Below are 13,703 nucleotides of genomic sequence, written 5' to 3' on the forward strand. Positions count from 1 at the left end.
GTGACAAGCAGCTAGTGGAACGAGCAAACACAGTTAAACTCAAACTCACAGCTTTTATTTCACTGGCAAATAGTCATTGAGTAAGGTAAGAACCATAGAAACCAAACAAAACATCTTATATCACATATACTGAGGTGTCAAAACTCGTCATTTAGGGTTAAGGGGAGGTCCTCAAATATCATTTTTATGGGGGAGTTACTACACATTTGATGCACCAGCTCTCTGATGGCATGATACTGTTAAAATCATTTAAAGTACCTCTGTTTACTGTAAAGGAGTAACGTCACTCAGGATCTTGTGCTATTCACCTTTAAATAAAATGAAAAGAAGGGGAATCCCCTGACTCCTTTTTCCCACCACTACACAGCACAAGTCAGTGAAGTTCCTACTGTAACCAGAGTGCTATTTTTTGACACGTCTTTCAAGTCTGTTTGAAAGCAGTGTTTGTAATTAAAAGAGCATTCAAAGGGCAGCTCCTTCGTCAAGGCCAATGCCCTATTGCACAGACTTAAAGAAAGATTCTTTCCAATCTTTATCACATTCCTTCCTTGAGTGTTTGGGTAATCTTGCTAACACAGAGAAACAGACAGGCATCAACGATCCCTGATCAGCCCATAAATAAAGAAATGTCCCGTTTTCTGTGCTGGTTGATCAGGTAACATCCTGGAAAACCAACCTAGGAAGTGTTCCACTGCAAACCCCCTTTTTCACTTCCTGGTATTAAGACTAAAACACAACAAGAAAGACCTCTATTAATTCAGGTTAGAGACTTTCCATAAGGGCTCCATACTTCCACACACTTGGAAAAGTACAGTCTTTATGGAAACCCCTTAACCTGAAGTGAAAGAGACCTTTCACATAATCATAAAAGTTTTCCCCAGGATGCTTTTGGCAGTAAGCCACCTGGTTCTCAGCACATCTTCTCTTGTGGTCAATGTGTTCCAAAAACAAGGGTCTAAATAATAAAATATAATATAAGGTACTTTTTCTGATGTTAGCAGAGGTTGTCTTTGCTTCAGGGGTAATAATAGACCTCTGATCTACATTTAAATGAATTAATCTGGTTTATTTACAAGTAGAAATATTCACTAATTAACTGAAGGTTTAAGTTGCACAGGAGAGAGTAGTGAGGAGACTGAAAAAGCTTACACACACGCACAGGCTTTTTGCTCCAGCCGAGGCAGCTGGGGCCGGCAGAAGGCCGTCAAGTTTAATGAAATATAGCAGCTTAGAGTTCAAAGACTCCACAGTAGGGCCTGTTAAGGGTAAGCCGCGTGATGGAGATGTTTCCCGGAGCTTTATGACGCTGGAGTAATTCTTCTCTGTTTCTTTCCTGTTCTTTTGATGAGCAGTCGGCAGGAGGCTGTTGTTTTGCTGGGCGAAGGAAGCAGAGGCAGATTCGCTGCAGAGAGGCAGAGATGTTACTCCTCTGATTCTTCTTTAATCAGATAGATTGACAGGAGCATCTTATTCCCCTTTTCTTTTTATTCCACCCTGTTTCTGCTGTTTTTCTAGTCCCTCGTGTTATCCAATAGCTCCTCCTGTACTATTCCCACCACTAAAGCAGTTGCTATTCACCCCAGATCTGATGGTGCCACAGAAAGAGCCATTGTCCCGACTGGTCTTACCCGACTCTTATCTATTGATTGGAAAGGCGAGAGGGGAAAATAACAGGTATTGATTACCACACTGGGTGAAGCTGCTGGGCAGGACGTCTGGACGGGTAAGAAAAGACGGCATTCTTCACCCTCTGCTGCCTCACTGCTGTCAGAACAACCGCTCTCGCCACTCCACGTATCCCATCCCCTTTCACCCAGCCTCCCCTTCCCACCCTCACCTCCGCCTTTCTTGAATTGCCAAGATGGCTCTCCTCCCCGGTCTCACTGTTTTATGCAGATTTTTATCTCTGTTTGTGAAATGTATAGCCGAGCGCAGCAGAAGCAGCCCCTGAACAGAAGCTCTGGCCTTTCACACACTCCCTGAGCTGCGGTGTCCACCTCACCTTTCGCCCAACCCCTCCGGTCTCAAGTGAAGTCTTCGGCTCTGGATTTGGTTTCCAGCTGGATTTTTTCACCCCCCTCATTGTCTCTCATATTCCTTGAACTTTCCTTTTATTTGTTCATTTTTTTAACTTGTATTACGCCATTGGTCCTAAGGCTTTATGAAAATGTGTTGTAGAATGCTTCCCTGGATGCACAGGCTCCATTAAACTCCTTCTTCTCTTAGGTTAGAGTGCCTTCTGCTGAGCTAACACAGTGCTCCTGAGGAGGAGGAGGAAGCATTCTCCAGCTTCTATCTGTCTCTGCACCTCTTATCCTTTATGTAAATACTGCACACTGAAGACACATTCGCTCAGATCTGTGTTTATCTTAGTAATGAATCACTACAGTCTGCCTGCGTGCAAAAGCCTTTTGATGCATTAGAAAATTCCTGCAGTTGGCTGGAGATTAAGCAACAAAATGCTTTTTATTGGAAAATGTTTGAATAACTGTATCGTGCATTGAGGCGGACAGTGTTGCGTGCATTATGGGGTTGCTCTCATTGTGGTTGGTTAACTTCCAGGTGTTCTCTATTGGTACGGCTGTCAGCAGCCTAGTCAGCCTTTTATTCACATGTTTGCAATGATTAAGGCCGAAGCACTTTGTATGGACTAGAAAATGCATGTACACATCATTACAAATCCACAGGTGTTTAGTAAAAGAGGAAAAAAAATAAACAAGGAGAAAGCTGCCAGCACATCTGAGCGTTGCTCAAGCCTGGAAGCTTTTGTAGTCTTTCATTTTTTATTTATTTTTTTCCCCTCTTTCATTCTCTTATTGACATTTCCTAACATATTTCCCTCCACGGATGCCTGCACGACAGATCAACTGCTCATTAACCCGCTCACAAGGTTTCGTAAAAGCTGGCTATATTTAGTCTGAATCACAAGAATGCTTCTTATTGAATGTGCCCCTTTCTCTTAAAATAATCCATCACCAAATTGAGCAAAGAAAAAACAGAGCTAATTCTGTGAGTCGCCAGGCCTCCTCCTCCTCCTCTTCCTGCACTATGAAAGATTCCATTCACACATGAAGCTCGCTTATAATAAGCAGCGCTTTACCAGCGCAGCAGTACGGAAAAGCCCATATGGTCATGTGTATCATTTTCCAGCAATTCCAACAATTTGAGTAAACGCTCACCAGTTTCTCATGAGTTGGGCAGATGTCCATTTATCACAGTGTCTGTAGAGGTTGAGATACTTTGTGAGGCAACCAGAAAAGAGTCTGTTGCAGTACAATCGACCTCCTCTATGGTGTGATGACAAATTGAATATCAGGCATCTTAAACTGTGTATCTTAAAAGGGCAATGATTTCCCATTTCTCAGACCTGGAGTTGTTGTTGCACAGAAGGCCTCTGTGTGCTTTCAAAGCTTTTAACTCCAAGGTTAAGAGAACCTGTCCTTGAGAGGGCGGAGGTGGAGGAGTAGAGTGGAGCCCCCCCCCCCCGAAGAAACGATGCAATCATGCACACAACACAAACACTTCTGAAGTTATTCAGACGATGTCCTTCATTTCAGCACTTCTTCACGCCTTGTTTTTCAAAAAAAGACTTCAAAAGCTTTGGAGGAACGGAGATTGAGGGAGGAAGTCATTTTGTTGCACATTCCTTGCTCTCGGAGCAACAGCCAAAACTGTAATAAGCCAAAAAAGCTCAGGAGTGGCTCGAGTGGTCCAAGTTCAAGATCACCCAGACCCTTTCATCACAACCGAAGGAATCGTTTGATATTTTTGGCAACACACCAACTTGGATTTGTGTTCTGGTTTTTGCAAGAATTAGCTAGCTGGGCATTTCAAGCAATAACGTAGCCATCATTTCCTGAGAACTGCTGGACTTGCTGGACAGGTGAGAGCAGCCAGTCAGCCTTCAGTTTGCTGCTGAAAAACTCATTTTAACAGCGTTAGTAATGGAGTCTTCCTCAGCACCTCCTCAATTTAGACACTTTTCAGCATTTTCATTACATGAAAGTAGATCATGTTAAACTTCAAATGTTCTTGTATAGTGTCAATGTGGTCTGTTGTTCATTCTTGTAAGTCATGGAATTTAAATTGCATCGACTGCTCTCAGTTTTTAACTCATGCAAGTTTAGATAATAAATAGCGTCTATTTTTCAAAGTCACGCTATTCAAAAATCAGAAATAACTGTTGAAAACAGCCTTAGAAGACATATTCATGAGCATTTTTCCATTAATAGAACAATGATCAACATTATTCATTTCCTAAAAAACTGATAGTAAGCAATTATTCATTTAACAGTATTTATTTGTAAGAAACAATATTATTATTATATACAAGGACCAATGCATTTTCATTTAAAAATCACAGCTGCGGCTTCCTGAAGGAGACCCACCCCTGAAGTGTTATGACCTGGACCGTCAGGCCCACCGAAGACAGCGCCGCGGATAGCTTTCCCCTCTGCACCAATGACTGTAGAAAACTCAGGCTGCAAAAGTGCAACATGGCAGCTGTCGCGTCGTCCATCTTTCATGCAGTCATTGATACAACTGAAAAGAAAACAGGCGATAAAGTTCAGTGAATTTCATTATTTAGCTCGCTAATACTTTGACCTGAATGTTTACACCACTGACAGAAAATAAAAAGAGACAGAAATACAAGTTAAAATTCGGAATTTGTTTTATTGATTTGGAAATTTTTAACAAATTGCTAATCAATTTGATTTAAATAGGGCCCAATAACAAAAGCTGATTGAAAGTGCTATATATTATAAAGACCCTACAATGCAAGAGAGAAAACCCAACAATCTGATGATCCCCTATGAGCAAGCACTTGGCAACAGTGGGCAGGAAAAAAAACCCCCTTTTAATGGAAGGAAACCTGTGGCAGAACCAGGCTCAGGCGGGCGGCCATCTGCCGAGACCGGTTTGGGGATTTTAATCCAGTTATAATCAAATTTCTCTCTTGCTACGACATTTTTGATGTTATGTATTTAGGTATTAATCTGAAAGAAAAAAAGATGACTATTTTTCCTTCAAGATGAATACTAAGTTGATGTTAAAAACCACCACTTCAAGTTGTACGTCTTAATGGCTTGGTGATGGTTTTGGCCAATGCAATGAAAAACCTGACAATGGCATTTGGCTTCTTTTCTGCTTCTGACAGATGTTTAGTCAAGCTGGATGCGATGTTTTTTACAGCTGTGGATTTCTGTAACTCCAGAGCAAACTGAATATTTTCTACACTCCCAAAGAAATTGTGCAAGTCTTTAAGAATGTACTTTTAAAAAATTTTAATATTTTGTGGCGCTATAGTAAGTTTTTTTTATCCTGGAGTTCGCCTCATACTTCTTCCAGAAGCCAATTGTGGATGTTCTCTGAGCATATACTTCATGTTTAATTTCTTGGCTATATGGCTAAATAACTTGTGAAGGATTATTTTAATGTAAGCTTTACGTACAGGATCATCCAGTCCAAAAGGGTCAGATTTTGGATGGGACGTTGCAACTGGGATGCTTTCTGTTGACTCTGGTTCTGTCATTTTCTGTGTGCCAAGTATTGCAAGCATTACGCTCTGACTATGGCTCTCAGCCTGGGTGCATAACCACCATCTCATGAGTGCCAAGAAAACTTTGACTTGTACGTTTACATATGTTCTTCTGAAAAGATCAGGTAGTTTCAGGTGCCATGCCCTATGAAGCATGTTTGTTGAGCATGTCTGTGAGCACCTTATTGACCACCAGAGATTTGCCCATCATAATGAATTCAAAAAATTCAACCTCAGAGGTGTGCTTTGTTCTATGATCTTTCACAGTCTGAAGCAGAACGTCAACATCATCAACAACCTGCTCCAGCGATTCACTACTTTCAACTTTCCCCTTTCTCTGAAATTTAGCCCTGGTGTTTTTGGCAATGCGAAGAATTGTTGCTTTTGTAAACTGCTTTGTAAAGAATGTTTTGATCTTATCTGAGTTGTTTTCTAGTGACTGCTTAAATTTCTCTGTAAATGATGTAGGAGTGATAACTTCACCACTCTCTGCAGACTTTTCACTCTCTGCCTCAACTGAATGAATGAGTTCTTTTGCCTTACTCTCTTCAATTGTTTCTGATTGCACCTTGTTATACTGAGGATCCTTAGTTTGATCCAAAACCTGATCAACAGCCTTTTTGATGGCAAATTCCACAGTTTTCAAAGATTCAGTATATTGAGAGCCCATCATGGGTATTTCATGTTCTTGATGCAGTTGTTCTTTTGGGACACTTTGACTATCTAAAATTTTAGCGTCCTCCTCTGAATCAGTGAAGCTACTGGTGTCAGTGCTCATGTTGACAGAATTCAACATAATAATAATAATATTCAACATTGCTATCATTTTTCAAAAAATGGGTTCAAAAACAGAAACAACTGTGGGATACTGTTTGTCAGTGATTTGGACAGGGGGAACAAATCGTGGCAGGATCAGCCTGATGTTATTTATATCCCACTGTAACTTTACTGTATAAAGAGCTAACATCTCCAAAATGTCAGGAGTAGTTAGTCATTATAAGAAGTGTTTGTGAACTAAAAATCAAGAATGTGGGATACTGTTTGTCCGTGATTTGAACAGCCCAGCGCGTGCTCCCGATGCAGGGGAAAGTAATTCTGCTGGGGAGACCTACCTTGGCAGTTGTGCAGGTGAAGCCAAAGGGAAGATATGCTTCATCATATTTTCTAGTATTTGGCTTTGCTTCATCTTCTGCTTTGCATTTGTGTGGGAGCCCCGTCAAAAACCTGTCCATTATGCTAGCAGTGTCCAAGCGCTCTTTATTTATTTATTTATTTAATTTATGGCCCTGCGCCCCCCACTTTGGGAACCTCTGTGGTAAAGGAAGGTAGAAGTTACCGTATTTTTCGGACTTAAGGCACTCCGGATTATAAGGCGCATTAAGCAAAACAAAACAGTAGGATGAGTCAAACTTTACTCAACTCATTCTTCTTGCTTCCTGTACTTCCGTGACATTTATTCATTAATGTTGAATTCTCTTGCAGCTGCTCTATTCCCATGTTCTGGACCTAAAAACAGGGTTTGAACTTTGGTTTCTTTCTATAATACTGGACATATTTTTTTTTATAAAGGTATAACTTTGAGAGTGTTTAAACAGGAGAGAAAAGTGTGAAAATGTTCATGCCTGTCTGAGAAAAGTGTATAAAGTGTGTAGTGAGGGGTTTTACAGCCTTAAAACATCTATAATAATCGTTAAAAAAAATAAAGCTGGCTACTAATGTAAGAATCTGTCCAATCAAATATGTGAAGCTTCCTGCTGGGAACAAAGGAAAATCTAGACAAAAAACATTGTTTTATAATATAAAACCTTTCAATTTTGCATCATTTAACCATCCCAATAAAAGATCTGATTGAGAAACCATGGGATACTGCAGTCATCTCACAAGGCTGTGTGCTAAAACATAACCTGCTTTATCATCCTTTTTGGCTGTAATCGTGACAATAATTTTTAAAAAAGATGGCAGCTGGGATAGGCTCCAGCTCCCGCGAGCTGCATGAGAAGAAGAAGAAGAACTTATTATCGTGCTATTATCAATAAGACCCAAAACTAGAAAAGAAAAGAAACTAAGAAAAGAAACTATTCAGCTTGAGAACCATCGTAGTTTTCGCAGTTTTCTGTACAATTGTACATCTTTTTGGAACCACAGGCTCTGCCACCTGCTGGCCATTATAAAGAATGGATTTTGCTTCACTTTTTGTTAATACACAACAGGATTTTTTCAGGTATTTAATTCTTATCTATTAATTAGTTATGTTGCTGTATTGGAAAAGGCCTTTATTAGTAGAAAACACTGTTTGTGGACTGTTTATAAAGAAAGAAAACATTAACATAACATAAATGGTGTCAGTCATGATGGTAATTGGCAGCTTTTTTCACCTTTAAGCACAACCAGACTTGCCCTGAGAGGAAGGAGTATGTAATCAGTTTGGTTTGTTTGTCTGTCTAGCGGCTACAGTTTTCATGATATCATATCTGATTTAATTGTGGTGAAAATTGGAACTTCAAGGTCACACCAAATATGAAAATCAGTAAACTTTGTATTACCCACATTTTTTATGGATCATCTTCAAAATTCACAACAATATGCTTTGCCTTTAGGGACATCAGTACCTAGGGTGGCTAAGCATTTGACCTTGACCTTGATTGTTAGCGTCCGCTGAAGGTCAAAATTTAAAGAAACCATATTGAGTAATATATCATATGAAAGGGCATGGAGAGAGCTGTACAGCATACCTTTTATTTTTTCAATAGGACAGCCTGAGCCGTCACAATGCTGCCATGAATTTTGCAAAATCACAAACTGCTTGAATATATTTTAAAATCTCGAGTTTTTACAGCTTAGATAAGCCAAATATTTCAGCCAGTTCTGCTCCAGTCATATGGATAAAGAAGATAAAATACACCATTTTAGTATGTAATGTTTCAAGGTCATGGGTCAAAGGTCAGACATCAAAGTGTTGTTATGAAAACAGACTGACGTCACCCTGTTGCAATAAAAGCATCATAAAACATCAAAGTTTTAGTATAGTCATTGCCCTTAAGGGGGGAGTGCCGCTCTCTGACTCCTCTAGTTTCCTCTTGTTTCCAGTCCATAAGTAATACATAGATTTTCATAGAGAGACACATTTAAGGAGACTAAAATCCTCCTGCCTTTATGTTTAAATTCAGTAACTGGTACATCATATCATGTTTATGCAAGCATAAAAACTTGGAGGTTAGAGATGGAACAGTTTTTTTCCAGTGTCAGTATGTATCAGAAACTTCTTCTCATCTAACTCGCACCGATAAAGGAAAGAAGGTTACTTCTCCAACCCTCAAATTATTCCTTTATGTTGGAAAGGACACATTTAGCGAGAGAAAAATGGGTCTGTAAATGAAGCAGCAGTGAAAGTTCAGGTTAGCCAAAACCACCACAAACATAAAGCCAACAGAAATCTCAGCTTGGAAGGAAATCCTCCTCTGGAAGGTCGGCGTGAATTTACTGTAAATGTCGAACACTCTGCAAAGAAGTGCAAACAAAATAAAGTTCACCCTTGTTTTTTTTTTTGTTTTTTTTATTATTTATTTTTTATGAATGGAAACGGGGCATTCAGAAGTTCTTTTGTCTCTTTTTATTTTCTTCCGACTTGTACTTACGTCTCAAGAAATATATTTTGCAGCTTTGACAGAAGCATTTCCTTTGCAAGTTCAATCTGTTTTGATGCTTTGCTTCAGCTAAACCTTTGACATGAATCAGGCCTTGTTTTTGTAAGTCACTCCTCTCCATTAATCCAGAAGGGACACATGGTTGAGTGGCTTGTGAGACCATAAGTCAGAAGAGATAACTGAAGCCTATTTGTTCAAGATTTGGCAGAAATGTATTTATGTTTTCCCGAGGCGGTTAAATCCTTTAGGACTCGCGGTCCATATGAGCTCGAGCAGCACTGAGCCAACGCTGGGACGTGTTTGTGGTCCTAAATCAGATCCTACAGAGGAGAAACAGTGAGCGTCTCTGTTCTGATTTCCTAGTAGCTGTGGAGTGAGATACGGGCCAGCTGACAACAGCCAAAAAGACTGCGGTTGCATTTTCTCCACAGACATAAACAATGACACTTCCAATTTCCTGTGCGTGCTGTGGACCAGGAAAGGACATCCAGAGAGGAAGGGAAAACTCTCAGTTTATGGGTGTCTTCATGCATGACTGAGAAAAACAGAACCGGAAAGGAAAGAGGGTTTCGTTGCTTTTATGCTGAAATATTTTTTTCTTTTTTTTTTTACTTATACAGCTGTATGTATTTTTTTGAGAGAGAAAAAAAGAGACTGAGTTAAAGATTTTTGGCTTTAGAAATGATAGCGGCCCAGATGTTGTACCCGCAGCTGAGATACATCTGTAAGCAAAGTGATGGATGCCAGGGGGAGTTACCTGTGGCAGGATAATGAACTTCTTGTTTACCATATGTGTGAAATGCACTGAAGGAATGTGACTCCTGTGCGTGCGTGTGTGTGTGTATGCATGCATGCGTTGGGAGAGGCCATGTGTACATACCCTTTCCATTGTTTTTACTGCGAGCAGAGCGCCCATTTGTCCGGAGCCGCAGTCTGTGCTCTGTGTACTTTTGAGGTCTGTCGCAGGTATAGGGTTTGGTTGCATTTCCTCCCCCTCTTTTCACTCCCTCGAGCTCCTGTTTCTCCTCCGCGTCTGCTCTGCTCAGTAATTCAGGGTTTTGTTTAGTTTTTGATGGGGGGTTAGTCGGAGGCCCGGCGCTGTGCGACCAGCGGCGCAGGCCTCCTAACACCATCACAGGGTGTTTCGGCCCGCTTCACTTCACCAGATCTGAGGGCGCAGACCCGAGCCAATTAAGAGCCGGGAGAATAGGCTGCTGTCCGTCTCGCTGCGAACCGCCCCCTCTCATCTCTTTGATGTCTTGCACGCTACACATAACCAGAGCCAGAACACTTCACCCTCTCTGTGCAGGCAGTGAACGACAGGGCTTACCCAATTATTACAATCTGGTTTCAAGATTTTGGGTAATCATCGAGAAGATGACAAATTGCCTCTATCTCGTTTCATCTGCCTCTGATCTCACTGTTTTAGACTCTGGTTTGATCCTAATAAGTCAGGATTCACATGCTCTTATTCCACTTGCTGTCTTGGAAGTGTGAATAAAGCTGTTTTTTCAGTATCACTCAGTTATAATAAGTTGCTATCTGTCATGCAAATTAAAAGATTTTTAGATAGTTTTCATGGTTTGACTGCTGTTACTTTTAAATGTTACTAAAAGAAGAAAAACAAACAGGAAAAATCACTTAATGATACATGTCTACTTCATCCTAAAGACTCTTAATCCCTCTTCAGGTGATGTTTCATTGTCTGTTACACTATGATGGGGGGGGGGGGGGGGGGGGACGGACGGACACACAGTGAGTTGCTATGTGCTTTTAATGTTTTTGGCCTACAAATGCTAAAAGATGTGGAGCACCATCTGAATATTGTGGTCAGCCACAGAAACACATTTTCACTGTTAACAAAACAACTTTATCACGTGGCCCCCTTTTTTTTAAGACTCTCAGTTGACAGTGGTGCAGTGCACATTATTGCACAGACAACAACAAAACAGATGCAGAAAGAAAGGCAGAAGACAAAAACCAGGTAAATGAGCAAAATATATTATGTATGAAGCATTTAAATAGTAAAGAACAACAAAAGCAGCCAAAAATCAGTAGAGTGGGGACATTTGATTGTGAAAAGAAGATTATGTAGTGCTTTGGAGCTATAATTTTATTTCACCATGAGTCTACAAAGGATTTAAGCTGATTTCTATCTCACTATATTTTAATGGTGTGTAAAACCAACCAGGCCAACCTTTTCGTTCAACGTCTTTTTAATTCTCGTTTCTGTTCACTGGTTTTGCCTGAAGATGCTCTCAGTGTCATCATATAAAGCAAAGAAGAGAAAAAGATGATCTGAAAGTGAGCGTTCACATGTACTGACTTAAATGTGAGCTGTGACATATGAGGAAATATATGAGACATTATTAATTGCATGATATCTTGCATCCTCAGGACCTCCACGGGTGTCTGACAAAGTTGAGCACAGACAGACAGCCCGGGTGGGCAGCGCCATCAAGCTGCCGTGTCCGGTGGAAGGAGACCCTCCACCCCTCAAAATGTGGACCAAAGACGCACGCAACATCCACAGCGGCTGGATACGCTTCCGCATCCTCCGCATGGGCCTGAAGATCAAAGAGGTGGAGACGGATGATGCGGGGACCTACATCTGCAAAGCAACAAACGGCTTTGGTAGCGTTAATGTCAACTACACCCTCATCGTCATTGGTGAGTGCGGACGGAGTTCGGTTTGGATAACTTGCCCCTCGGCAGGCTCACGAGATGAGATCATTGGCTCGCAGAAAAATGTGTCATTCTTGTTAATGCAGCAACTATAAAACATGAAGTCACCTGTCTCTTAACTAAAAGCAGAAACAGCGGCAGTGAGTCAGTCCCTGATTTGTACGGTCGGGCTTCATCAAGTTCCGCTGTGGTGTTTAGGGGCCAGATTTGTAGCTTTTCCCAGCAGTCAGAAATCTCACCTCAGTTTAAATGTTAAACGAAAGCATCGCTCACAGAGGTCGAGGTCTAAAACAAGAAGATTTATGGAGGTTTAGTGGCTGATCCTCTCATCTGTTCTATGTGTTGCTGCCTCTACCTCTGTCTGCCCAAAGTCAACAGCGGCATGGGATATTGTTTCATACTACTTCATCCTCTGTGACTCAATTTGATCTCCAGCTTTTCCTTTTCCTTAGGCCACACTCTTTAGAGGAAGGAGGTCTGCAGCCTCACAATAAGAAAAGCATTCAGTGTAAAAGTTTGTCTCCAGCCTCTCCCGCAGCTCTTGAAAGAGGTCTGCAGGATTAAGCACAATCTGACCGAGTGTGTTACTCTTTTACACACTTTTGAACACAGTGCATTTCCTCTGCGCTACAGCAGCACATGATGAATGAGCGGAGTGGAGCGTGAAGGCTGTGTTTATTCTAATTACTCTAAGATGCCTAATTTGGGCCAGAGTCTGTGCGCTCTCGCAGGAGGAGTTACAGTCTGGTCTTGTGACAGGCGTGCTTCAGACGAAGAAGAGCCATAATCAGGCACAAGCGGAAAACACAAATCACTTCAGAAAACGGCCCTTATTGCAGTAAAGCATGCTCATGAGTGGGGAATAGATGAGACCAAAGTTTATTTTAGGGTCTCCCTCTGTCTGTTGCTGGTGAGTTGAAAATGAGGGTGTCTGCTGATTGTGCTAAAATGAAAGGTTGGAGACTGGGGCACGGAGCCAGCTATAATGTCAAGGTTTGTAGTATAGTTGTGCTGTGTAGTATCAAAGTCAGACGTGGCTATGGCTGTATGTGTAGTTAAAGGACATTCCTGTGAACTTTTTATAGTGAGCGTAAAGAATTTGTTAAAGATGGAGCTGGCAGTCTTGGTAGTGAAAATACAAAGAGTTCAACTAAAGTTAGAATTAAATCTGAATTGCTGGAAGTTTTAGATGACGTGTGAGCACTCGCTGTAGCTAGGCATACTCTCACCAGTCACTTTATTAGGTAATATTGTCAGAAATTTCACTACTAGAATTTTTCCACAAAACCATCTCTAAGGTTTACAGAGAAGAAGCGTAAGAAGACAAATGTGACATGCCTTGTTGTCGGAGGTCAGAGTTGGAAGGCCAGAGTGCCTCAGTTCAAATAACCACTAGTTTCAACCACAGTATGCAGAAGAGTAGCAGAAGAGCACACCAGGTGCTCCTCCGGTCAGCTAAGAACAGGAAACTGATGCTAAATTCAGACAAACTCACAAAATTGGACTATATAAGACTAGAAAAACTTATTCAGATTCATTCAAATGGGAGGTACGACATCACCCTGCCTTGTATCGACAGTATTCCTGGCCATGTCCATTCCTTTGTGACCACAGAGTATCCATCTTTAATGGGTGCTTGCAGAAGGATAATGTGCCTGTGCCCTCAGATCATCTCAAAATGCCTTTTTGAACATGACAGTAAGTTCACTGTACTCAAATTGCCTCCATAGTCACTAGATCTCAGTCCAGTAGAGCACCTTTAGGAGGGGTGAAACATGAAATTCACATCATGGATGTGCAGCTGGCAAATCTGCAGCAGCTGTGTGATGCTTTTG

General features: G+C 41.2%; 1 protein-coding gene across 1 annotated transcript in view; it reads left to right on the forward strand.

The window, feature by feature from the left end:
* Positions 1 to 13,703, forward strand: part of LOC134645224 (fibroblast growth factor receptor-like 1) — a 35,411-nt gene that overhangs the window by 12,293 nt on the left and 9,415 nt on the right. Inside the window, exon 3 of the mRNA XM_063498577.1 lies at positions 11,581 to 11,853. Coding sequence (XP_063354647.1) covers positions 11,581 to 11,853 — 273 coding nt within the window. The remainder of the gene's footprint in view (positions 1 to 11,580; positions 11,854 to 13,703) is intronic.

The sequence above is a fragment of the Pelmatolapia mariae genome, linkage group LG16_19, assembly GCF_036321145.2.
Source record: "Pelmatolapia mariae isolate MD_Pm_ZW linkage group LG16_19, Pm_UMD_F_2, whole genome shotgun sequence".
NCBI lineage: Eukaryota > Metazoa > Chordata > Actinopteri > Cichliformes > Cichlidae > Pelmatolapia > Pelmatolapia mariae.